This window comes from Salmo trutta, chromosome 26 (genome assembly GCF_901001165.1).
Source record: "Salmo trutta chromosome 26, fSalTru1.1, whole genome shotgun sequence".
Taxonomy (NCBI): Eukaryota; Metazoa; Chordata; class Actinopteri; order Salmoniformes; family Salmonidae; genus Salmo; species Salmo trutta.
Window position 1 is genome coordinate 11,046,043 of NC_042982.1, and position 26,131 is coordinate 11,072,173.

Sequence of the window (26,131 nt, forward strand, 5' to 3'; positions counted from 1 at the left end):
CCAGGCAGGCTAGAGCAAACACTCAAAGTATTTGAAATATGTCTAATAGTATCTGAACCCAGGTCTGCTTTACATGGAACATTGTTTGGAGGGGGAAACATTTAATACAAGTCGCTCTACTTTGCTTAGCAGTGGCAATATTTTGGTATGGAACATCAGCTCTAGTTTGTTTATTTAAACACATGGCAGAGAAAGTAGTTTCCACAAATGACATAATAATTACAGTGTTAACAAATAAAAGACAGTTGCATAAATCATTATTTAGAACATTGAACATAGATTATATTCTCAGATGACTTTCGCATGGCATCATGATCTAGCTGAGTGCGTGGATAGCAGTTACTGCATGACACATACAAAATCAGAACACATCTGAAATCATTCAATCCAGAGCTCTGAAATGTGACCACTTGGTCAAAACAGTCTGTTACATCATGCGGTGGTGAATATGGTTGTGAATTCAGGGGATAGCCTTGGTCAGGACTCAAACCCGGGACCAGCGACTGTCAACCCAACGCCTAAGCCTTTACGCCAAGAGATCCAACCATTTGACGAGGTCACTACCTACTGGCCACAGACGTCAGTTCAACGTCTATTCTGATTCAGAGGGGCTGGGTTAAATGCGGAAGACACATTTCAGTTGAATGCATTCAGTTGTACAACTGACTACGTATCCCCCTTTCACTTTCCCTTATTCCACGTTGGTTCCACGTACTTTCATTGAAATGACGTGGAAACAACGTTGATTCAACCAGTGTGTGCTAGATAGGAGTTGGGTTGAGGTCTCTACAATATAAAGTCTGACTGAGTCAGGAGCAGTGGCAGTTCTAGACCATTTCAACTGGGGGAGGCCAAGCTGGGGCCAGTTGTACTGTTAGAGGGGCCAGTTACATTAGACGTTATTGTTGTCATATCGTTTTCTTCACTGCATTGCAGGCATTAGCAGGCAAAAGACCATGTTCATAATCATTAGTGTTCCGCGTTGCCACTGTCTAATAACGGATGTAAAAAAAGAACGATAGCAAAAATTAGGTATGTAAAAATTATTTCATACTCCACATTTAGGGCCCCCCCCCTCCCCCCCGAACCGCCCCTGGTCAGGAGAAGCGGAGAGAGGAGTAGACTGTGGGCTGTGCAGCTTCTCGTTGAGGATTAGGATTCGGCTGTTCAAGGCAGCCCTTTGAAAGAGCTGCATAGACCAACTGCAAGAAAACAGACACTCAAGTTAGCCCGAGGAAACATTCTAGAAAAAGGTTAAGGATAAGGGCATTCAGAAGCCATTATTCAAAGTATACCCACCTCTATCTTTGGTTTAGGCTTGGGTGTGGCTGCAAAGAAAAGATACGAGTCAAAAGCAGAATTAATGCACACCTAATTGGGCACTTCACAAATTAGCATTAGACTTGGCCTTTAAACAAGCAGTAGACACGATCAACTGTACAAATGGATATCAAGTTCATGTACAGTGCTGTGGTAGAAATGTGCATGTCAACATACTGCAGCAAGATGTTATGAAATTGTATCGATAAAGAAAGAGATGTCTTACGGGGCTTGTCCTCGCGTGCGCTTCGGGAGCGTGGTGGGGGGTTAGGCAGTGGTATTGGTGGGGGCTGAGATGGGACCTTTGACCTTACATGGCAAGCCAGACCCAGAACCAAAACCAGGGTGATTACCAAACAGATACTTACATACACCACCACCCTGGAATAGCCCTTCCATACGGATGTGGGTGGTATGGCTACAGAGAAAAGGTACAGCAAAATCAATGATATCAGAGCACATACCAGTCTACTTGTCATCTCGGAATGTGGAGTGGTCATTTTCTGTGATTGTTTCTTATTTAGGGGGTAAATCTTACAAAGTGTGGACAAAAATAAAAATATACTGTACATTACTTGCATGAAATTGATTAACAATAGAAGGACCATATCTACCTTTAGTAATGTTCACATGCGTCATATGTCCAACGCTGGTGTATCCCTCAACCCAGGTGATCTGGCATTGGTACATTCCATAATCTGATTGGTTGACGTTGAGGATGTCCATGAGCAGACGGGTTCTATTGGTTGTCAACGTGACGTTGGAGAGATGATGCCTTGGAGTGGGACTAAAGAGAAGGAACTGTCCCTCTGTTGACAGACCCCATCCTCCTGTCCAGCCATCATCTCCACAATGCTGAACAACACAGGATAGGGAAAGAGTGCCCCCCTTTGGTACGTTAACAGAACTTCTCTTTGCCAAGACAGAAGTCACACACTCCTCTGCATCATAACCTGAGGGAACAAAAGTTGAAAAACGTGAACACATAAATATGATATAAACAATTCACTAGACAATAGAGGAGCAGCATCTACAGCAATGACTATCCTAATAGCAATCTACATTTATAGTAATGAGAGAGAACTAATTGAGAGTAGTTATTTCTCATGATACCTCTTTTGTAGGAAAGCAGATGGTACATCAATTTTGATTAGATTGTTTGATTGATTACTTGTCCTTCCTTTTCTTGAGTGACATCCTAGATAGCTGTTTCAGGTGTTTGTTGGTCATCCTACTTATGGTTTTAAAACCAAGGTTATATCCACAACTGTCAGGAATCCTAAACAAAGTAGTTGGACTTACCCGGGAGAATGCATAGACAGGTCAATGAGAGAAACAGACAGTTTGACATGTCTTTCTTTCCCTTAGAATAGTACGTTTTTCTTCAGCGTTCCCCTTCTAGTTACTTTCTCCTGTATGAGCTCATGACGGGTTCCATAGAGCAGCCCCAAGACATATCCTGGTGCCTCAGGAAGCTGGACCGAACATTATCAGCGCAATAACTACTGTGCTTTTACCAGGCGTATACAAATAGTTTTTCTTCGTTTTTCAATTGTTCTCTCACTTTCTCATGACATTTTTCTCCCTCGTTGGGAGTGTACTCTCCGCAATTGCGAAATGGTTTCCACCAGCTGCCTCAGTCGAGTTGGAAGTAAGGAAGGAAGTTCACACACACACACACACACACACACACACACACACACACACACACACACACACACACACACACACACACACACACACACACACACACACACACACACACACACACACACACACACACACACACACACACACACTATCGCTCTCTCTCTCCAACTCCAAAAGACAAATCACATCCTTCCTCAGGCTGAACCCCAAATTCTGTGGGTTGGGCACAATTATTAACTCCTTAGATAGAAAATACGTTCAGCATTACATTTACTAAAGAATACATTTCCATGGAAACCAAGAAGAGAGCGTGTTAAATGTGTAGGTTTTTGATTGTGTCTGTACATTGAATCTCGTTTTTTTTCTATTTCAAAGGAAGATTGTGTAATGGCATGGACCATGTCGTATAGTAAATCTCCTTGTTGCTTCTATCCACCCTAGGCTATATTTCGAACCAATTCAGGCCAACCGCAAGGTAGTTCAAAATGTAAAATGAGAGCAACAAAATGAGTTATTACGGAATAATAAGAACGGTATACATACATTCCACAATGATTGTCACATTTCAACTGAATAACTTGGTATAGAGCTTCAACTGTACTGACTCTGATGATCCTCTAATATGAGGTCCCATGTCCTCACCAGTCTCGGGCATACTATTAAATGCCAAGGGGCATGTTTTTTATTCATTTTTTTATTTCACCTTATTTAACCAGGTAGGCCAGTTGAGATCAAGTTCTTATTTACAACTGCGACCTGGCCAAGATAAAGCAAAGCAGTACGACAAAACAGCAACACAGAGTTACACATAAACAAACGTACAGTCAATAACACAATAGAAAAATCTATGTACAGTGTGTGCAAATGTAGAAGAGTAGGGAGGTAAGGCAATAAATAGGCCATGGAGGCGAAATAATTACAATTTAGCATTAACACTGGAAGTGATAGATGTGCAGAAGATGATGTGAGATACTGGGGTGCAAAAGAGCAAGAGGATAAGTAACAATATGGGGATGAGGTAGTTGGGTTTCCTATTTACAGATTGGCTGTGTACAGGTACAGTGATCGGTAAGCGGTTGAAACTGTTATCCCAAGGGTGTTTATTTCTATTTTAGAGAAACTATTGGTGCCAAAACGCACCAGTCCACTCAATTGCCATTGTCTGTTAATATTAATCAAATCCTAAACAGTTCTGACTGAAACTCAATTTAATTTCATTTAATGAATAACTCCTTTAAAATCAGGATTATAAACCTATCAAAATAATACATTCAATGTAATTGAGAGTATTGGTATATGATGTAACTACACAGCTAGGACAGACACTGGGGGGGGGGGGGACACGGGGTTACATTGTAATAATCATATTTCCTGTTTCCTGTTGGAACTCTGATCGGACTGACTGTCGGCGAATGAGATAAACAAAGAGCCGGTGACTTTTAAAGACATTTAGAAACACTTGCTAACCCTCTTCGTAAACATGGAGACTGGTATGTAATGTGTTACTTTCTCTTATTTCATTCATTGCCACTTGTATAGCCAGCATGTGAGGTTAATTTGCGTAGCCGGCTAGTGTCTAGCAAGCTAGCTAACGTTAGCCGACTAGCTAGCTAGCTTTATATCACTTTTCAGATAGACCATTAGCTAGCCAGTTAGCTAAGTTAGGTAACATAGCTTAGCTAACCAGCCAGTTTGCTTATGTGTATTTTCACTTCGCTAATGACATGACAGATATTGTTAGCTAGCTTGCTAACGTTAGCCGACCAACATCAGCACAGGCACCCAACGTCTTCACAGCTATCAATGCCAGAAAAGTTTTATGGTTACTAGTAACTAGCTAGCTAGCTAACGTTCCTTAACTATGTAACGTTAGCCAACTATCGGCTTGGCAGATAACTGTGTTAGCAGGAAGGCTTCCGTTATGCCCTTGAGCAGTTAACATAGCAAGCAAGTTAACATAGCAAGCAAGTTGAGCTGCCTTCTTTCTAACCAACTTTTTAGGTGAGCATTATCCAGTGCTAGTCAATAAAGGAAAAACCTATACGCGATTTAACCCAAACCCTCTGAATCAGAGAGGTGCGGGGAGCTGCCTTACGTCCACGTCATCGGCGCCCGGGAACCAGTTGTTGGTGGGGCATAACTGCCTTGCTCAAGGGCATAACGGAAGCTTTTCCACCTTGCCGGCTCGGGATTCGAACCAGCGACCTTAAGCTCTTAGGGAAGCCTTCCTGCCTTCCCTTTAATACAGTTGGAAGCAGTGTTTGTCAACAAGCAGGCAGTGCACGACCAACACAATACTTTGATTTGTGCAAAGCTGTCAGGATATGCCCTCCCTGGCACCATAAAACATTAGGCTACCAGATTGGGAAGGATGTTTGACACTATATGACAACGGGTTTATAGTGATACTTTGATCTTATGGTGTGATTTGGTACCTTGTTGACCTCTGAAAGACTTGCACCCAAAGACTAGAAAAGATGCTAAGTCAGTCATAAAAGCTATATAACAACTCCTATGTAAAGTTGCAAGTCACGCTAGACACCAATTTGGCACCTTTCCATACAAAACTAAAGTGACACTGACAGTCATTCCCATTCAAGCTTTTCCATTCTGTGGAGGCTGCGTTGGAATGGGCTCTCAGCCTATCCCTGCGTTTGTATGGCGACACACCCCTCTTGGTTATGTACACTGATTAAATCGGTGTCTTCATAATAGGGTCTCTATTATCCATTTACTGTAGCAAGCTGACAGCAGGGAATAAGGTATGACTTCTCCAACTTCAGTGGTAAAGATGGAGTATTGAGGCATGTGGGTTTGTCAATCCCTGTAGGAAACAGGGAGGGATCTACCTCAATTTGTCAAAAATAATAACACAAGTTTTTGTTCCAAAATATTTTCTGTTGCACACTGTTTGCTATGCTTTACTACGGTGTAGACTAGTGAATACACCCCAGGAATAGCCAGTATATTTCAACTTTTCTGTCATGGAAAATAGCCTAAAGGACCAGAAACAATAGGGCTTGAGTCAGGCAGTATGCATGATTAAGTAATGGTCTTCTCTGTTTTTAATTGCTGTTCAGAATGGAATGACACACCAGTATTATTTTATCAGTGTACCACTACTACAGAGAGTTCTAGTTTCACATATATAGTACAGTGCCTTCAAAAAGTATTCACACCCCTTGACTTTTTCCACATTTTGTTGTTAGTCTGAATTTAAAGTGGATTAAATAGATTATTATTTTGTCACTAGCCTACATCAATGTTCCATAAATTTGTAGGCACTGAGCAAAATTCAGGCCTGCTGAGTGCAAACTTGAACATTGTGAAAATGTGGTGCAACTTCCTGCACGTGTTTACTGTCAACACTGAGGCTGTACCTGCTTTAAGTTACAATTTTAACAGTGGTCAAGTAGGCTACTGTGGCTATTTGATCATAATGTAGGCCTACCAGAGTGGCCTACCATCAAAAACAATGGAGAAAATGCATCCCTAACATTTTATCATGGAAATATAGCAGTGCTATCATTCAGTCTACAGTGGCAGCCAATGTGTGGTGTTCAATGTAGGCCTACATTCCATGAGGCTTTTGGGGAAAAAACATGCAGGGCTTGACATTAACCTGTTTATCCAGTTGTCCTTCAGACAAGGAGGTGTTTGATGCAAGAAACTAATTTACAAAATAAATGCAGCATTATTCCCATACCATTATTACAGAGAATCAGGCAAATTATGCTACCCTCTGCCTGTTGGCTCCTTAGCTTATTCAAGCATATCTCAAAATACAACACTGCCCCTTTAAGAAAAAAAAAGCTCCTGACTCACTTTTCAAAGGTGCATTTCTAGCCACGTGTTTTGTGCTCTTGTAGGAAGCAATCACTCCCCCATTGCTGACTAAAAATGATCTATAACTGGGCTAATAACTCACAAACTAGCAAAGGATATGAACAAATGTGCACACGTGGCTACATGTAGCTCTCACTGATCTCAAAACAAGCACATCTTCTCATGACAGCTCATGCTGTAAACACAGTCCAGTTCAAAGTGAATTGCACATATCCATATATGGCAATGGTCAATTTGCATATAGGCCTACTGCAGCTCTGATTGGTTATGTCGCACCGGTCTGTGTAAAGAGCGGGCCTGAGTCGTGCCTGTCAGTACAATAGAATCCTACTCAGATGTGTTCTGCCTACAACAAAATCTCTTGCATGGTTAGTTTTGCATACTAATTCTTGCATAAATTGTTTTGTGTCTGTATGTTGTATTGAAAGTGGCTAATATTGCATTGATTCAATCACAATTCCAACAGTAAAGGGAAATGTTCATAATGTCAACTGACGGGGAAAACTAGAAAGTTGAGTGAAGTTCAATCTCGTGCTTCTCTGCGCAGGCTGATATTTATTTTGCGGAGCACATTTGTTATGGCAAGCCTAAATAAGTTCAGGAGTAAAAAAACAGCATAATAAGGTGCATGCACTCTATGTGCAATAATCGTTTTTTGTTTTTTTGTTGTTGCCATGACTACCTCATCTCTGTACCACACACATACAATTAACTGTAAGGTCCCGCAGCCGATCAACGAATTTCAATCACATTCAACCACAAAGACCAGTGAGGTTGTCCAATGCCTCACAAAGAAGGGAACCTATTGGTAGATGGGTAAAAAAAACAGACATTGAATATCCCTTTTGAGCATGGTGAAGTTAGTAATTACACTTTGGATGGTATATCAATATACCCAGTCAATCCAAAGATACAGATGTCCTTCCCAATTCAGTTGCCGGAGAGGAAGGAAACCGTTCAGGGATTTCACCATGAGGCCAATGGTTACTTTAAAACAGTTACAGAGTTTAATGGCTGTGATAAGAGAAAACTGAGGATGGATTAACATTGTAGTTAATCCACAATATTAACCTAATTGAGTGAAAAGAAGGAAGCCTGCATAGAATAAAAATATTCCAGAACATGCATCCTGTTTGTAACAAGGCACTAAAGTAATACTGCAAAAAATGGTCTAGGAAAAGGAGCCAATTCAACAGCTCACTGATGTTTCAGAACCCAGGACAGCGACCCCTATCCATCGCGGGAGAAAGCACATTTTGTTATAAAATAATATACTTTTTTATTAGTGTTGCACAATTGTTCTTACGTAATATTACCATATACAATTTCAGTAGCACATGTCTTAGAGTGATGGACTTTGTCATCCCCACGGCCTCCACAATGGTTCAGTACACTCAGACAGGTGCGAATCAGACAGGTACACTATGATTTTTTGTTGTTGTTGCTACTGCTCGACTAAAGAAATCTCGTTCGACCAACAGCTTATCGACCAAACAATTGATCAGTCGACTAAATGGGGTCAGCCCAAACACATTGAATGCAGGGGCGAAAATCTGATATCAACTTTGGAAGGGACAATTACATGAAATTTTCTCAAGAGCAATTACTGAGGGGGACACCAAAAGTAGTGCTGTAACACATAGCCTATATTGTAATATGGTAAATGTATATTGAGGAACCAAAGAAATAAGGTGTTTGCCGTACTCCTAACTACCGGTACCCAAAACTACACAACTAATCACAACAGCAATACCATTGCCTTTAACAAATCTTAGTTCAGTCACCAGTTTAAGTTGAGAGTGGGGGTATCCATGGCATTTTCCAATTATGTTCCTATTTTATAAGTCAAAAAAATTGAGAACCTTTCATAACGTTGCCAAACAAAGACTCAACAAACTTACCTGAGACTCCCTGTCTCTGCCAGTCTGTCCCTGCATATCTGTCCCCAACTCTGCTGTCTGTTTGCCATCTGTTGCCTGCTCTGCCTAATGACATCATTGTGAAACATTTCCATTAGAATTTCATTTCTTTCTTATGAACATTTTATCAACTAGTCTTTGAGATATTAGGCTACTAGGGTTCTTACTATGCGTTTTGGTGTATTGAAAAATACTCTGATGTCCGTCTTTTATTTTTCTGCCATTTTTCTACCTGGCTGGCTGGCTACACACACAGTGTGTAGGTTATTTACAGTAGGAGATGGGCTTCTATCGTCTTCAACCATTCTATTTGGGCTTCGATCTAAAAGGTAGCTAGCAAATGTGAAACGGATTAAAATGACAAGAGTTGACAGCTGTATGAGTTCACCATTTACACAACATATGCTGCAACCTTTTGTAATTTTAATAGTTTGTTTCATATTGGCTGGCTTCCAACAATAGCTGAATTTGCAAAGCTAGCGAGCACCAATTCAGTTTCAGTGGTGTTTGCTATAATCTTTGCTACCTGGGTTAAATAAAGGTGAAATAAAATAAATAAATAAAAGTTCACTTGCGACAATTTAGCTTTTGCAACGAGACCATTAAATATATTTAAGACAATGGTAGAAGAGAGTGTAGTTCTGTTCAGTTTGGATATTAGTTTATCGCTAACCTTATCACAGGGACTTTGAAGCACTAACTTACATCATCTGCATGCTGATTCCATCTTTGACGACGCCACATGAATGGAATAGGTACTAGCTAGCTTAATAGTTCATATTTGCGCGCTAGCTCTGCATATTCAGCTAGTGTGTGTGCGCAATTGACTGGATTAACCTCACGTCAGTTACGTGCATTGAGTGCCTTTCAGACAGTAGATACGACCTCTCTGTTACCTAGCAAGCTAAGGAACTGGCAGTGGATCAAACCATTGTGAGGCAAAGGGTGGGGGGGTTGCAATCTTTTGAAACTTAAAAACGCGCTATTAAGTGTCTATAATCAGCACAATTGCTTTCATTGCGTATTATTAATATTATTTAAATTACATAGTTATGTTTCAGTGATATATTGGGGGGGACAAATCATATTTTTCCCAGGATGGGGGGGTCGTGTGTCCCCCGTCCCCCCCGGGATTTCCGCCCCTGATTGAATGTTTCTGAGTGGCCGAGTTACAGTTTTGACATCTACTTGAAAATCTAAGACAATCATCTTCAGATCTTGTCAAGCAATGATCAACAACCATTTTGGAAGAATTTTGAAAACAATTCTGGGCAAATGTTGTACAATCCAGGTCTAGAAAGCTCTTAGAGACTTACCCAGAAAGACACTCAACTGTAATTGCTGCCAAAGGTGCTTCTACTAAGTATTGACTCAGGGGTGTGAGTACTTATTTCATTTTCAATACATATGCAAACATTTCTAAAAACATGTTTTTACTTTGTCATCATGATGTATTGTGTGTAGATGGGTGAGGAAAAACTTCTAATCCATTTTGAAATCAGACCGTAACACAACAAAATGTGGAATAGTCAAGGGGTATGAATACTTTCTGAAGGCACTGTATATGGATAATTCCTGTGAAAATAGGATGAGAACACTTTTGTGAGCTCGGGCATATTTGAATTTAATACCGAACTGTTTTGTACCACCTTGTCTGGTGTGGAGTGGATGAGGGCGGGGCAAGGCATTATTTGAAAGATCCTTTTGCCACTTTGTTGACAATTCGATACAGTACAACTTTATTAGTCCTGTCCCGCTACAATTAGGAACCCATTGTCTCTTTGCCAGGTCAAACACAAATAACATCCTCCCTATATTACAGCTCTTTACCACTTTGTTTCATCCAGACTGTTTCCATTTCTAATAAACCCTGTCCTAGCCTGGTCCCAGATCTGTTTCTGCTCTCTTGCCAACTCCTTGTCACGCCAAACAATGTCTGGCATGAGAATTCCATTCTGAAGTTGGTAAGAGAGCATAAACAGACCGGTAACCAGGCTAACCCTGTCTCCTTATTAAATTACGACCTCTCGCTTGTCCTCCTCAGGTCTGAGTCAGGAGAAGATTGCCTCCTTTGTAAAGCGTTTGCGGGCGGAGCCCAGGTACCTGCTGGCCCAGAACGTGTCCACGTGCATCGACCCGCTGGAGGTGTGTCTGCACAGGCAGACGGTCCAGGACACCGTGCACATATTCCAGCACTCCATCCCCACAGAGGGCAAGCCTATCACCAACCAGAAAAACTCAGGTACACTTACAGATACGGTCAAATATATTGGCACCCTTGCACTTTACAATGGAGTGCAATGAAATGGAATGTTCTGTTTTTTCTTTTCAAACTGGTTGAATGGCTCTTTTTTTTTTTTTTACCCTGTAGCCACCTAAATTACAGATTATTTAGTACAAGCCATTTTTGAAATTGAAGTGAAAAATCTCAATTTCAGTTTAGAATAAATAAAATAAAAAGTCCTTTGCTGCTGTAAATCAAACAAATACACGTATAAACACAACGTTTTTCAATTTCCAAATTTTTTGGGTTGAAGAAATTGAATTAAAGGGTACCAATATATTTGACACCCAGCATCTACAACTACTTCAGAGGCCTGGCCATGTACAAAGACTGCACAGTAGTGTTAGATGCTGCTTCCAAACTGAAATGAACTAAATAGGCCTCGGCACCTGAGCAAAGATGTGGCAGTCTATTTCCTACATGGTGCACTACGTTTGACCAGAGCCCTATCGGCGCTAGTAAAAATGGTTGATTCATTAGGATCCCCATTAGCCTGACGCCACTATATAGGGTAGTGCACCATATAGGGAATAAGGTGCCATTTGGGACTCAACCGTGGAGTGGGGAGACAGGAGGTCGGCGAAGCATCGTTCTTCCTTTTTCGAATGGTTGAAGATGGATACATTGTATCAAAAGTTGATTAGCCTACCTCCCCAACCTTTCTGTCTGACAACCCGGCCATCCCCAAACACACTGTTCTCATTGCTGCGTTTGTTGTTGTTGATGCATCATTTTAAATGGTTTTCTGTAATGACAAAACCACCCAGAGGCCTAACTATGTGTCTATGTATAAGGGATAGGGAGCCATCTGGCAAGCAACCATTGAAGCACATGTATGTCTTAACAGTTGTTCACATATACACAGTTCCATAGTCATCTGTGCTGATTTGTGTGTTCCAGGGAGATGTTGGATCTTCTCGTGCCTCAACGTCATGCGCCTTCCCTTCATGAAAAAGTTCAACATTGAAGAGTTTGAGTTCAGTCAGTCCTACCTCTTCTTCTGGGACAAGGTAAGACCACGTTTGATCATCTTATTAAAATCACATGTATTCATTTGAGCAACTTTTAGCAACAGCCGCTGGAATATACACAGTGTTTGTTTACATTTCAGCGGTAGGGTGTAAACGGTGTTGGTGTGTTTGTCAGTGTGTATTTCTAGTACTATTAGACTCATTGTCTGCCTTAAACCCCCTTTGTGTGTGGGGCTCTGTACACTGGACAATATTGTACCGATTGGACGTCACCGTGACCCCCCCAATCATTTCCCTTTTCTCCTCTCCCTTCAGGTGGAGCGGTGCTACTACTTCCTGCAGGCCTGTGTGGAGACAGCCCAGAGGAAAGAGCCTGTGGACGGCAGACTGGTCCAGTTCCTGCTCTCCAATCCCACCAACGACGGCGGCCAGTGGGATATGCTGGTCAACCTCATTGGTCAGTTCACACCTGTTATTGCCCAATCGGGGGAGTGTTGCTGCAACGCTTGCATTATGCCATGGCTGAGTCCTGAATGGCACCTTATTCCCTATATCAGGTACTACGTCTGACCAGGGGCCATATGTAGGGAATAGGGTGCCATTTAGGATTCACAGTGTAACTAGACTGTAAGTACTCGGCGGTGGCTGTTTTACTGCAGAAAATAAGCAACATTTACACTGGAACTGTCTAGATTCTGTTTCAGGTGCGTTACGAATGTTGTAGTTGCTGTGTAATTCTTTAATTAGACGTTCTATGTAACTGTAATTCTTTGTAATTAGACGTTCTATGTAACTGTAATTCTTTGTAATTAGACGTTCTATGTAACTGTAATTCTTTGTAATTAGACGTTCTATGTAACTGTAATTAGACGTTCTATGTAACTGTAATTCTTTGTAATTAGACGTTCTATATAACTGCATGGTATATGGGACACTTTACGTAATGTGCTTGTTCTTCCCCTTCCACTGTTTTAATGAGTCAGTTTTGTGGTTCAGATCAAATCTGCGTCCCAGCTAGCATCCTATTCCCTATATAGTGCATTACTTTTGACCAGAGCCAATGGGCAAAGCCTTAACGTTGTGGTCTTCTGTGGCTCAGTTGGTAGAGCATGGCACTTGGAACGCCAGGGTTGTGGGTTCGATTCCCGCTGGGGCCTCCCATATGTAAAATGTATATACGCATGACTAAGTCGCTTTTGGATAAAAACGTCTGCTAAATGGTGTGTGTGTGTGTGTATATATATATATTTATGTTTATTATTACCTTTCCCCGATCATCAGAAAAGTACGGAGTTATCCCAAAGAAATGCTTCCCAGAGTCTCACAGCTCCGAGGCCTCACGGAGAATGAATGACATCCTCAATCACAAGGTAGGTTTACTCACATTTTTACAACATTATGATTCATAATTATGTCTTGTGTAGAAATACAACACCGAAACCTAGTCCTCCTGTTTCATACCAAGACAAGGCAGTACAAGCATATACACTCTACTGAAACACCACGGAAAGAGCATAGAATCCACCTTTTATTGTGGTGTCGTCTGTTTTCTTATTGAAGACCCAGATAACTAACCCTAACCCAACATGCTCCGCAATGTCATGAGGTAATAAAGATGGCTGTGTAGTATGTCATGCCAATGTTCCCTGGCTTTCAGCTGAGAGAATACTGTCTAAGACTGCGGAACATGGTGGCCAGTGAATCCACTAAAGCTGAGCTCTCTGACGCCATGGACACCATGATTGAGGAGGTAAGCGCATGTTAGGGAAAGAGACACACAGCGCACGACACACACACACACACACACGCCATCACACCACACACACACACACACACACACACACACACACACACACACACACACACACACACACACACACACACACACACACACACACACACACTGTTTTCCTCAGTACTTCAATAATGTTGTAGGACTGCATCATTTTCTCCAGAGGGGGCTGTATAACAGCACATAGATCTGTGCTCCATCCAGGGAGGAAATAGGTCACATGCTGTAACACGACTGTATGTATTTAACACCGCAGGTACTGGGTAGGCAAGGACAATAACCATTACGGCTCCAGTTATTATTAGGCAATATTTGTTTTCAGATTAGATATTGGCCATTCAATTCAAATCTATCGCCTGTTGTCGCAGTACACCGAAGGCTACAGGTTGATTAGAAAGTTGTGTGTGTAAATAGTACACTACCCCATCTAATACCGTTGACTTGATATTGTGTTGACTTTCAGCACACCACTGATTCCCCGATCAAGTCTAAAGTGGGACTGTCAGACAGTTGGGTCGACCCTCTGTTCAGATTGATATCTAGGCCTGACAGCTACATGCCACCGCTGTTGGAATTGGTTGTAGCTATATTTCCCCTAATTAGTTTTCTACCTCAAATCAGGATGACATAAGTAGGCTTAGAAAAGGAACTGCTATAACTGTCCAAATAGCGATGACTGTTTCTTTTGTTAAACTGCTTTATCGGTGGTAATGAATTAGTACAATAATCACAAGCCCCTCCCAGCGCTGGATAACATTACGTAACCCAACTCTTACACATTTAGCAACAATGGCTGTAGTGATAGTGTCTGTACTGTTCATAATCCACTGGTGACGGCTTGTGATTCTATACTTCTGGCAGCAGAGAGAGAGTGTGTGTGTGTCCACATGCGTGTGTGTCACACGCCTCACGGACCTAATGGCAGAATGTTCCGTAAACAAGATCTTTATCACAACGCTCCTGACATTAAATGGCGTAAGGCAATTTCACTGTGAGAGGAAGTCATAATGTCTCTACATTCCCAGCACCACTTAAGACAGAGGAGCGTGTGTGTGAGCGTGTGTGTGTGTGAGCGCGAGGCCAGTCAGTCAATATCACACAGCCAAAGAGAGAACATTACATAAAGGATTTAGCTTTTGTGTGGAGCGGTTTTGTTGTACATGCCCCTGACTGCTTGTTTAAACAGATTCTGTGTCTACTACCCTTACCGCTCTGGATGCCCTACGCTAGCTACAGTACGCTAGCTACAGTACGCTAGCTACAGTACGCTAGCTACAGTACGCTAGCTATAGTACGCTAGCTACAGTACGCTAGCTATAGTACGCTAGCTATAGTACGCAAAGCTACAGTACGCTAGCTACAGTACGCTAGCTACAGTACGCTAGCTACAGTACGCTAGCTATAGTACGCTAGCTATAGTACGCTAGCTACAGTACGCTAGCTATAGTACGCTAGCTATAGTACGCAAAGCTACAGTACGCTAGCTACAGTACGCTAGCTACAGTACGCTAGCTACAGTACGTTCTGATTGTGCAACACTTCCAGCTCTCCATCGTTGCACTTCTTCTATGACCAAGAGATGGTTTTTTTTGTTGTTAAAGTGTTTGTCCACCTGGTGGTAGTTTGTTTAGTGTAACGCAGCTCTGGCAGCCAGGGGGAGTGTGAAGAGAGAGAGAAAGGGAGGATGTTGACCCGGGAGGGTGAGGGGGGCGTAACCAGTGCCTCTCCTCCCGTCCCGTGGGCGTCCGTACAGAGAAGTTGACTGCTCTTCCGGGCTTCTATTTATGCTTGGCATCTGTTGCGACAAGTGAATCCTCACTGTTGTGCCGTGATTTAGATGAGCTCCTAGCTAGCGAGCCAACAAATTAGACATCATTCATTAGGCTGGAATACACTCTGTCAGATGTGATCAGTTAGTCGGGTCCTTTTTCATTAATTAACTTCTCTGTGTGCTCGTCCCTCAACATGTTGTGTTGACACAGTAGGCTTGCGTCCCAAATAGCTCCCTATTCCCTTCATAGTGCACTATTTAGGTAAGAGGGTGTCATTTGGGACGAAGCCCAGGTCATTTAAAACATGTCATGTTCAATTACAGAGTATTTTAGTCCTTTTCGTAGTGTTGCATGTGTCTTCTATAGAACTGTCACACATTGCAGTGTTCTGGGTTCATACGACTGCACACACAAACCATGTAAACACCAAGTATGAGAGGTTGTGGGTTTTTGTGTGTTGGTGTGTACTTGCACATGTGTGTTTCTATGTATGCTTAGAAGTGGTCCGTGTGTATATTCAGAAGTGTTGTGTGTCTGTGGTTCCATTTAGGGTTAGTGTGTGTGTGTGTGTGTGTGTGTGTGTGTGTGTGTGTGTGTGTGTGTGTGTGTGTGTGTGTGTGTGTGTGTGTGTGTGTGTGTGTGTGTGTGTTTGTGTGTGTGTGTGTGAGAGTTATAGCTGATTAAAGCCCCCAGACCCGGCCCTCATTAAGCCAGGGGATGTCAGGCCTGCTTTAGGTGGGGAGGGTCTGAGATTGCGCACGCTCCCTGTGTGAGGAGTGTGACGGTGGGCTGGAGACCATCACTCTCTCCCGTCCAGGCTCCACATGACAGGCCTGAGAGCAGGAGAGGCCAGGCTGCACCACCATGCTACACACCAGCTTCAAAGACCTGGGGCCTCCTTTTTAATGTCCTGTTCTCTGCAGAACACACACACAGACATGTACACTGTCACAGGCGTGCAGGAGAGCACAACACAGGGAGACGTTTACAAGTTCACACACACGTATACATGTAAACCACCTCCGACTGCTAGCACACAACCACACGTACTGTGTTAGACACACGTTCCTCACGTCCTCTCTGCTCATTCGGTCCGGTACATGTTGCATTGCGTCATGCAGACTGAATGGTAAACAGTCCTATGCTGCTTCTACTGTATAGAACGTGTCTATCTGGGCGTCGGACATTCTGAATAGAAATTCTCCTTCAGGCACATGTGACTGTGTTCAGTATGAGTGCTGTGTTTGTAGATTGTAAGGAGTAATTGATTGGACAGTGAGTTGAGTGACATGATACGTTTTAGAGTGGCTACATCCCAAACGTGAACCTCTTCCCTATATAGTGCACTACTGTTGACCAGGACACAGAGGGCTCTGGTCAGAAGTAGTGCACTGTAAAGGGAATAGGTTCCCATTTGGGACGTAGCCAAGTGTGTTGGCTCAGCGCTGGCTGAAGCAGCAGGTCGCTGTGGGTGGGTTTGTTATTGTGTGGGCTCGTTTGCCAGCGCTGAAAAGCTGCCTGCCACACTTCATAAACTCATATTTCTTAATTTAACAACATTGTTACAATCTGTAATGACCCCATGTGTTTTCTGTTTACAAGGCCAGAAAGTCTCAATCAACCCCAGTCCGTTTCTTCTACCCCAGCTGCTCTCTCGAACGGGTCACTTGCATTACAGTTTCATCTAGGCTCTGTGTCCCAGGGCTTTGACTCAAAAGCAGCAGGCCTGTAGTCGCAAAGCGTGTGTGAGTTGGAGGGCTGATCCAGGATCAGGTCCATCCTTTTTATTCATTGTGATTCAAAAGACAAAAACTGATCCTAGATCAGCACTCCTGCTCTGAGACGCTTTGTGTGAGTACTGGCCTTGGCAGGTTCCGCCCTTCACAGTTATCAGCACAAGGTGTTTTAGTGTGGCGTGCTGTTGTTTTGTTTGTTTATTTCTCTCCTAACGAGCTGATTTCTCTCTGTTTGGGCAACGGGAGGTAAATCAACAAGCAAACAGGCATGCGTGAGCCGAGGAGGAAAGGATGGAGCGTGTGTGTTGCTTTAGCATTGATGCTAACTGGCTGTCGTGCTGCAGGTGCTCCAGTGTTTACTGCCAAGCGTGCGAACACATGCTACGTAGGTACGCTCAAAGGCTAGCATGATCCGCTGAGACACGCAACCTCGCCGGATGCCTCGGCCATTTACAGGCCTTATTACCCACACCTGGGCTTCATCCATGTCACATGACACAAGAATATGATCTGCGTTGTCCCACAGGCTGCTGGGGGGGGCTGGCTGGGGATCTAGAAGAGCTTCCTTAATCTATTAATTGCTGAGACTGTTCAAATGAAATGGGTTTGCAGGGCTTTTCTGTAGATTGTAAGTACCGGGTCTTGTTCATTAGGCACCAAACAGATAAAAACGGGCAGGAAGTGGAATATCTTCTACCTTAAACTTGTCTAATAAGAAACGAGCCAGGTCTTAGACTACTGTTAATCAGTCCCGTGTTACTGTCTGGTTAGGCCTTTATGAAGACGGACACTTTCTTATTACAAAGTGTGTTTTAATCTTTATCCCAGGCTATTAATGTCCTCTGGTGCAGGCCGTGCAATTTCCCCCTACAAACAAGTCTGCGCTCAGAAACCAAACGGCTTATAAACCCACAGCAACCAGTCCCCGACAAACTGCAGTCGTGCGATTCTTTCTGTTGTGTTTTGCGTTCGTTCACCAGCTCCACCCACCCACTGAAGCAGTGTTTTGGAGTGGGAGGAAGAGGAGCTACGTAGTGTACGTCAGAATATATACAGACAGTGACACAGACATTAAAAACAAGGCAAGCAGTCTCTAAAGAAACCCCTCTCCCCCTTCCATCCTAAACCCAGTGTGTCTGTCCTCGGTGGAAGGGCCAGGGTAGGATGGCGGCAGGAAGGGAGGGTGGCCTGCCTGCCTGCTCATAACACATGGCCCTGTCAGCCTCTGCTTGTCCATGCTGATGGATGGCTCTCTGTGTCCTGAGAGGAAGAGCGGGAGAGAGCCAACAGGATTGGTTGGATATCTGTAAGAGATTTGGTAGCCTAGTAGTGAGGAGGACTGTACAAGTGCTGAGAAATTAACCGTGGGTGAACACAGTGAAGGAATACAATGGGAAAAAGTCCACTCATAATCAACATTCTAGCAGGTACATCACCGAAGAGACAATACCCAGAGTCTTGGCTGTAGTGCTATATACATGATTCTAATGGAGACGTGCCCAGCCCACCCAGTGCCTCGTGCTCATCTTCGTCTGTCTCTACGTCCGTTTTGGAGGCAGGTGATTCAATATTGACTCACTGAGGGCTGTGCTGCTGCAGCCTGCTGACGTCAGTAGGGCTCTGGCTCATTGTTTTGTGAGAAGCGTAGCCTCGTTTCACCGGGTCTACATGGGTGCTCTGTTGTGTTTGGACGGGATAGGCGTTTATTTAACCTGCCGAGGAGAGAGGGATGTGAGGTGGGACAGGGGCCGAGGGCACGGGGGTGAAGGGGCCTGTTTGTGTGTTCGGGGCATCTGGGCCCCGTGCTGGTTAAATTCAGGGCAGGGATGGGCACCGCTGGCATTTAGTCTGCACCGTGGGGCAACGGGACAGTGAAAACAAACCTGGAGTCTTCAAGGCGCTGTCTTGTCTGTGTGTTGGGAAAGGTGAGGGTCTGGGAAGGTGGGAATGTGACTGGGTGTGCTGTCATTTTGAAAATATTTGTATTTATTTAACCTTTATTTAACCATTTGAGTCAGTCAAATATCACATTCTTAATTTACAACAAGGGCCTGTGTGGGAATAGTTGACTACGATCACCCTGAACACAGGAATGCTATTAGTAGTTAATGTAGTTGACACAGTGGAAAAGTGCAGCAGCAACGGCCCCTGGGGGTGTCTGCTTTGGCGAAGAGCTCCGGGGCCAAAAATAATTCCCCAGCTCTATTTTCACCCTATGAGGAGTTTAATTTGTCTGGACTTTTTTTTGCTGAAAGTAAATGAAAATAGTGAGAGTCAATGGGAAGTCCTCGTAAATATATAGAAGTATGTGTCTGTGTGTATTGCGTATGAGTGCTCGTATACTAGCGGACCGACTTCCTACGTTCCAGTTCGGGAGTTGGCGTGCTATTTTTAAGCCCGTTTGATCGACAGCCCGCCGCAGCATTATCAAAGACAGAAAATGCAGGGAGTTCTCAAACCACCAGAACACCCGCTTAGATAATAGACTTTCATAGGACGGGTATATGTACGTTTTTAGAGGGACATTCCTGAGATTGCTGTATCAGTTTAAGGAAGGCTTATTCTGAGAACAGACTGGTGGAGGCCAGAGGAACACCAGGGGAACACAGTCAGAAGCCACAACAACAGGAAGAACGAGCGCTACAGCCAGGCAGAGTAAGAGGGATTGGGCTTTGGCAGGGCGGATATCCTCCTCACTACTGTTAAGCTCTTTTTGGTCCCCGAGTTTTACAATGGTACTTTTTGAGACTATGTGAGGGATATCAATGTGCTGTCTGTGTCTTATAGTGGTAATGCATGACTAACCTATGTATTTTTTTTCTGGCCTGTTTTTCTGTTTTTTTTCCTGTGTGTGTTGCGTACAGGTCTTCCGGGTGGCGAGTGTGTGTCTGGGCAGCCCTCCTGACTCCGTTTGTTGGGAGTACAGAGACAAGGACAAGAACTTCCACCGCATGGGCCCCCTGTCCCCTCAGCAGTTCTACAAGGAGCTGGTCAAGCCCCTCTACAACATTCAGGACAAGGCCAGCTTTATTGATTGATTTGAATAAAATATCAATATAGGCTTTGTGTCATGCAGACCGGAGTCGATCATAATTCATTATTCCGAGAAGTTTTGTGAATTTTGCGACTCAGGAAAAGCACGGTGCCCAGTTTGTCTATATTAGACCAGGAAGAACAACCTCTCTATAATCATACCTTCTCTCCCTGTGTTACTTGATGAGCTGAGTCTGACCCCTGGTCTCGCTCCCCCGCCACCACAGGTCTGTCTGGTGAATGACCCGCGGCCTCAGAACCCCTATGAGAAGCTGTATAGCGTGGAGTTCCTGGGCAACATGGTGGGCGGACACAACACGCTGTACAACAACCAGCCCATCCAGCTACTCAAAAAGGCCGCCGCAGACTCCATCAAAGAGGGAGAGGTACCGTGTGTGTGAACGGGTCTGGGAAGTTAGATGAAGGCTGCGTTTGAGAACTGAGTGAGTATGCAGGGAGACTGCCTATAACGTATGTTTTTCTCTCTCTCTCTCTCTCGTAGGCTGTGTGGTTCGGTTGTGACGTGGGCAAGCATTTCCATGGCAAACTGGGCATCAATGACATGAATGTGTGAGTATTATGAGAGAGAAGCATACTGCCCTACCAAGCAAAAAGGCAGTAACTGCTCATTTGGTCGAAAAATGAGTTGTTATTTTTGCTACGTTAAATACATGCTTAATTATGTGGACAAATCCTGCCTCGTATTGTGTTTTTGAGAAAATGGGAGTCATATTAGCAGTAACTGCACTAGGTTACTATGAAACCAAGGTAAATAAAAGCCATTTTTCTCAGTTCCACGCTATGAGCAGTTACTGCCTTTTTGATTGGTAGGGCAGTATACATGCGGCAACATCACATGTATAACTTACTATCAATCAGATGTGTGTGTGTGTGAGATCTCATCCTGTCTCTCCCTGTGTCCCCCATCTCTCAGGTTCAACCATGAGTTGGTGTTCGGGGTGTCCGTAAAGAACCTGTCCAAGGCAGAGAGACTGATCTTCGGAGACTCCCTCATGACACACGCCATGATCCTCACCGCTGTCACCGACAAGGTAGCACACACACACACACACACACACACACACACACACACACTGAACACATGCACCGCATTTGAGTGTTTCCCAGTGACTCTGCACCAAAGGCATCCAGTGTGTGTTTACAGTCGTATGAATCGGTTGCAGGATTTAAAATGGCTGTCAATCCCCCCCCCCCCGTAAGTGACCCCAGCTGTCTCCTCCTTCCCCTCAGAACAGCTGGACGGTATTTGGGCCCTAGGCTACACAGCATAGGAGTTACCAGTCCTGCCCTGCACCCCACTGGGGATCCTGCACTCCTCTCTTAGTGATGAACATACTGTATAATCTGCTGTATATATCACCATGTACTCCATGAATGACAGGCGTAAAGCAGAAAACACACAGACTTGTTTGGACTTCTTCTCCATTTGTTTGGTGCATCCGCCTCCTTATCGGGTAGTACAAAATCGTACACCTTTTTGATTTCTCTCTTCTGTCTCTCTCTCTCTCTCTCTCTCTCTCTCTCTTCATCTCTCTCTCTAGCAGGATGAAAAGGATGGAGGTTATGAGAAGTGGAGGGTGGAGAACTCCTGGGGGGATGACCGTGGGAATAAAGGTGAGAGCGCTGAGTCGGCCAGAGGTCAGAGGAGGAGAGGGCCCGTTCTCACGTTCTTGTGACGTCTGTCTGCCTCTCTCAACACGAGAGGGCTGCCTGAGCCGAGCTATGTGAAAGCACAGACCCCTCGTCTCTCTTCCCTCTCTCACACCACAGGGCTTAGTGTACAATCACAGGGACAGTTGAATTTCCTGTCAGGGCGATTGAATTTGAAGTAGGATTAGGGAAAAAATGCTCCCTCCCCACCCGCCTGGCGTTGTTATGAATTTATAATTGACTTCTGGTGTGCAGGGCTGGTTTTGGTTTGGGGTTAGTTTTGCGGCATCCTCTCATGTCTGGCCCCCTACCTTAGCTTTGTCTGTTAAGGCTATGAACCCAGGAGGGAGAGAGAGCACATCAACGGGGCTGTTTCCCCCTCTCAGACAACGGCCCTTTGTCCCTCTCACAACACAGCAGTACGCCATTTTGTTTCAGCCTCCAGACTTCCTCTGTGTGGAAGACTCCGACGCTGTCAAACCACAGGCCTATGTTCAAATTGTATTTTTCTTCCATCAAGCGCCGCTAAAACATTTGTAAGGAAACAAATACTGAACCCACCTTCGTTGGGACTGCATGGCTTTTTAATCAAAATATGTAATTATCCGTCCCCCCCCCCTCTCTCTCTCCCTCCTCCCCCACTCTCTCTTCTCTGTCTCCATCCCTCTACATTCCAGTGCAGATTATTTGGGTTTCTGTTATGTAGTCCAACTTTTGGGTCAACGACTTCATGTCATCTGCATATTGAGACTATAAAAAAGTCGTACCACCAAAGCCTCCTCAAATTAACTGTATTTCACGCATATCCCGTTCCATAAACATCCACGCAGATGGGAGAAAGCCTTCATATCCGCTCTCGTCTCTCTCGGATGTATTAATAAAGTTATTGAAAACAAATGATATGGAGGGCGGCGGTGGAGAGCACAGTTTGTTTGACAGCTGGAGACTGGGGGGGGGGGGGGGGGGGGGTTGACTTATCAATGCCACGACGGACGGAGAAAACGTGTGTTTGTAAAGTTTCGAGGGTTAACATCTCTCCAACTGTCTGTAATATTTCGTTTCCCCCAAGAGGATCCCGCCTAATTAGTTTAACACTGTGGTGCCTGGTGCAAACTGCCCAAACCCTTCAAACACCAGGGCTTTTCTCAAGATAAATTATTATGGGCTTAGAGTGCACTATTTGTACTTTTACGCAGTATTATACAAATATGGGAAATGTGGGCCAATCTGACGCGATAGTCCCTTGTGACAGACTGTTTATAGGCTCGAGATGCCCTCTTCAACGCACCTCTCGGATTCTACACGACCCCTTTTACAACTACTTCGGTATAGTGAGAAACAACATTTGTGCTGGCTATTGCGATTCCCTTGTTAACATACTCTCTCTATCTGCTATTACAATCTGCTATTACATGTAGGAGGCTGATGTCATCGCAGATAGGTTTGGAAAAGATTCTCGTGAACTAAGGAGACGATGGAAACGGCACGTGCTGGCCTGTGTTGTTGACGACATTTCAGCTGTACTATTCTCTCTTAGTCAGGACAGCTCATCTGAATAAACTCCATCCACAGCTCTCCCTGTAAGACGGCGTAGGACACATCTGCAGTCCCCAGTAAGACAAATAATGACGCTATACGAAACCACCAGCCGACACACACGCGCGTCTTTCCTGGAAAGGAAGAAGACGCAGATTGAACACACACAGAACCAGGGGTGTTGTTTTGAGCTCAGGCACGTTTTTACGTGATCCCCGTGATGTCATCGATAACTCAACTTTTCAGCGGGGGAGTGATGCGCTCTGAATACTCTGCCTGGATCCAGAGATGTGAGGAAAGTCAAACAACAGTTACAACCTGGTCTAGTTCCCAGCTCTGACCGTTACACAGTCCTGCATGACCACAGGGCTATGTTCATTAGGCACCAAACGGAAGAAAACAGTCTGAAACAGGGAGGGACTCCCTGGACTTGTCCAAGAAGAAAAGTTTGTTAAAACAAATTGTTTTCTGCTGCGTGCCAAAATGAACACGCCCGCGCCTACTCAAGTCCCAAGTCTCCTCCTATCTCCATGTGGACAGATTGGATCTGTTCCTGTCTGTCTGTACTTTGGGTTGTTAGTTTGTTCAGACAGGCTTATTGCCCTTGTAGATAAATTAGAACAATGTATGAGGAATGCCTTTATTGTCATTAAAAATCTGTCTCTCGCTGGTCTAATCTCTTCATATCAAGTGATTTATATGCTGTTCTTTATGATTTGATGTACTCTCTGTCACCCTTTCTGTGAGAGAGAGGCTGTGGCCTGTGTGTGTAAGTGTTCTCAGGGCCAAGGTCTGTGAGTAGGATCATGTATACTGAAGGTTGTGTTTCTGGGCTTGTTATGAAAATGTATTAGAGCAGGAGGAAGTGGCATTGGAGACATTCTGTAGTCAGTTTTTTGGGGGGCAGGATAAAGTGGCCTAATGCTGTGTCAATTAATAAAAGGATGTGTGTCGGTCAGTCCCTCCCTTGCAATCTGGAGATTTATCGGGGTGGGGTGTGCGAGTTGACAACTGAAGTGTGGGACAGACCTGGGTTCAAATACTATTTGACATCATTTCAAATACTTTAGCTTGGCTTGCCTGGTGCAATGGAACCAATATAAATGTCCCAAAAGTGGAAACCCAGCCCACCTGGCATTCCATGCAGGCTAAAGCAAACCAGTCCTAGCCATGCATTTGAAAGATTTCAAATAATATTTGAACCCAGGTGCTGTGTGGAACAGACAGACAGGGTGGAGTGGTCCAGGGTGGGGGTCCATCCTTCCCTCTCCCTGTGGAACAATAGGCCTGAGTCCAGGGGTGCTGACGGACGCCCCTCTTATCAGAACTCACACTTCAGAACACTCGCACTCATTGCTTTCAGTATAGGGCAGTCCACTGAAGTACAGAGTGAGTCACTGGTACTGCTGTTAGCTAATGGATTTCAGACTGCCTGGTCTTAGAGACGGGTGTTAATCAAGACTAATGATTATTAAAACGAAACTCCAGCAGCTCATAGGTGATCTTGACGCTCCACTGATTGAATGGATCTTATACCAACAATATCAATACACCTTCATCAGGTCTTTAACTTTATGAATTAACCCAATGTATCTCTATGTGTGTGTGTGTGTGTGCGCAGGTTACCTAATCATGACCGACGAGTGGTTCTCTGAATACGTGTACGAAGTGGTCGTGGACAAGAAGTACCTGGCCCCCGAGGTGCTGGAAGTAATGCAGAAGGAGCCCATCGTCCTTCCTGCCTGGGACCCAATGGGAGCCTTGGCCTTGTAACTATGGAAACAGAGGGTGCCACCCCATCTCACCCGCCCGGTCTCAACCCTGGTCTGTTTGACTCCGCCCCATCTCTCTGGTTTTCCTCCTCCACAGACTTCCACCCACCACAGCCTGTTCTCTAGACAAATAATAAAAGTTTGTTTTTTTTACTGGAAAAACACACGTCTTCTTTCGGCCATTTTGTTTTGTCCATGTCCTCTTGTACTTCTCTCCGCCACCAGTGGAGTTTATTACAATTCCGTTTTTTTTGAGTGTCCTCTAGCTTCTTAAACATTCTGCGGGATGTAGAAAGCTCTGGGGTTGTTTAAAGGTTGTTTAAAGGTTGTTAAAATGTCTGTATGTACCATCTCTTTGTTAGGGCTGGTTGAGGGTCACATCCTACGTAAGTAGTCCATCCCAGTCTTTCACCAGGAGAGACACACACACACATATCCACACCATCAGTCCTAGCTGTATGATTGAGGCCCAGCGTAATGCCATCCCTTCCTCTCTGCTAGCTTCCCTAGGTCAGAGGTCAACCTAGAGCGGCCAGGCTAGAGTGAAGTGTGTGAGTTAGGCAGGGGGGTCAGGAAGAAGCGTACCAGTCACCAATCCGGTGAGTTATCGTATCACTGACAGCCACTCTCTGAGAAAGGGACGTGCCGGTTCAGCACATCAGCATCCAGGGCAGCATAATAGCACGTCTATGACAGGTTCAGTCAGAGTTTAGTGGTGGTGATCAGACTGGTATGTTTTGGTGAATAAGCAGTAGGGGAATCTCAATCTCAACACACTCAGTTGATGTGGATAAAGACATCGGTGATTACGCACAAGCTCCCCCTATGA

At 44.3% G+C, this 26,131-nt stretch overlaps 2 protein-coding genes across 3 annotated transcripts; one reads left to right on the forward strand and one right to left on the reverse strand.

The window, feature by feature from the left end:
• Positions 1–140: 140 nt before the first annotated feature.
• LOC115163110 (uncharacterized) lies at positions 141–3,037 on the reverse strand. Its single transcript, XM_029714731.1, has 5 exons — positions 2,623–3,037; positions 1,935–2,273; positions 1,547–1,738; positions 1,300–1,328; positions 141–1,202 (listed from the first exon to the last, which is right to left on the reverse strand). The coding sequence occupies exons 1-5, from the start codon at positions 2,669–2,671 to the stop codon at positions 1,098–1,100; spliced, it is 714 nt and encodes a 237-aa protein (XP_029570591.1). The 5' UTR covers positions 2,672–3,037; the 3' UTR covers positions 141–1,097.
• Positions 3,038–4,331: 1,294 nt separating this feature from the next.
• LOC115163112 (bleomycin hydrolase) lies at positions 4,332–25,466 on the forward strand. Of its 2 annotated transcripts, none has more exons than XM_029714732.1 (12): positions 4,332–4,460; positions 10,780–10,977; positions 11,920–12,029; positions 12,306–12,447; positions 13,272–13,360; positions 13,648–13,740; positions 20,155–20,310; positions 20,551–20,709; positions 20,826–20,893; positions 21,258–21,375; positions 21,886–21,958; positions 25,152–25,466. In XM_029714732.1, exons 1-12 carry the CDS (start codon positions 4,451–4,453, stop codon positions 25,301–25,303), a joined length of 1,368 nt encoding a protein of 455 aa, XP_029570592.1. In that variant the 5' UTR covers positions 4,332–4,450; the 3' UTR covers positions 25,304–25,466. The 2 variants fall into 2 exon arrangements, with proteins under 2 accessions (XP_029570592.1, XP_029570593.1); XM_029714733.1 differs by having other exon boundaries at positions 21,889–21,958.
• Positions 25,467–26,131: the final 665 nt, after the last annotated feature.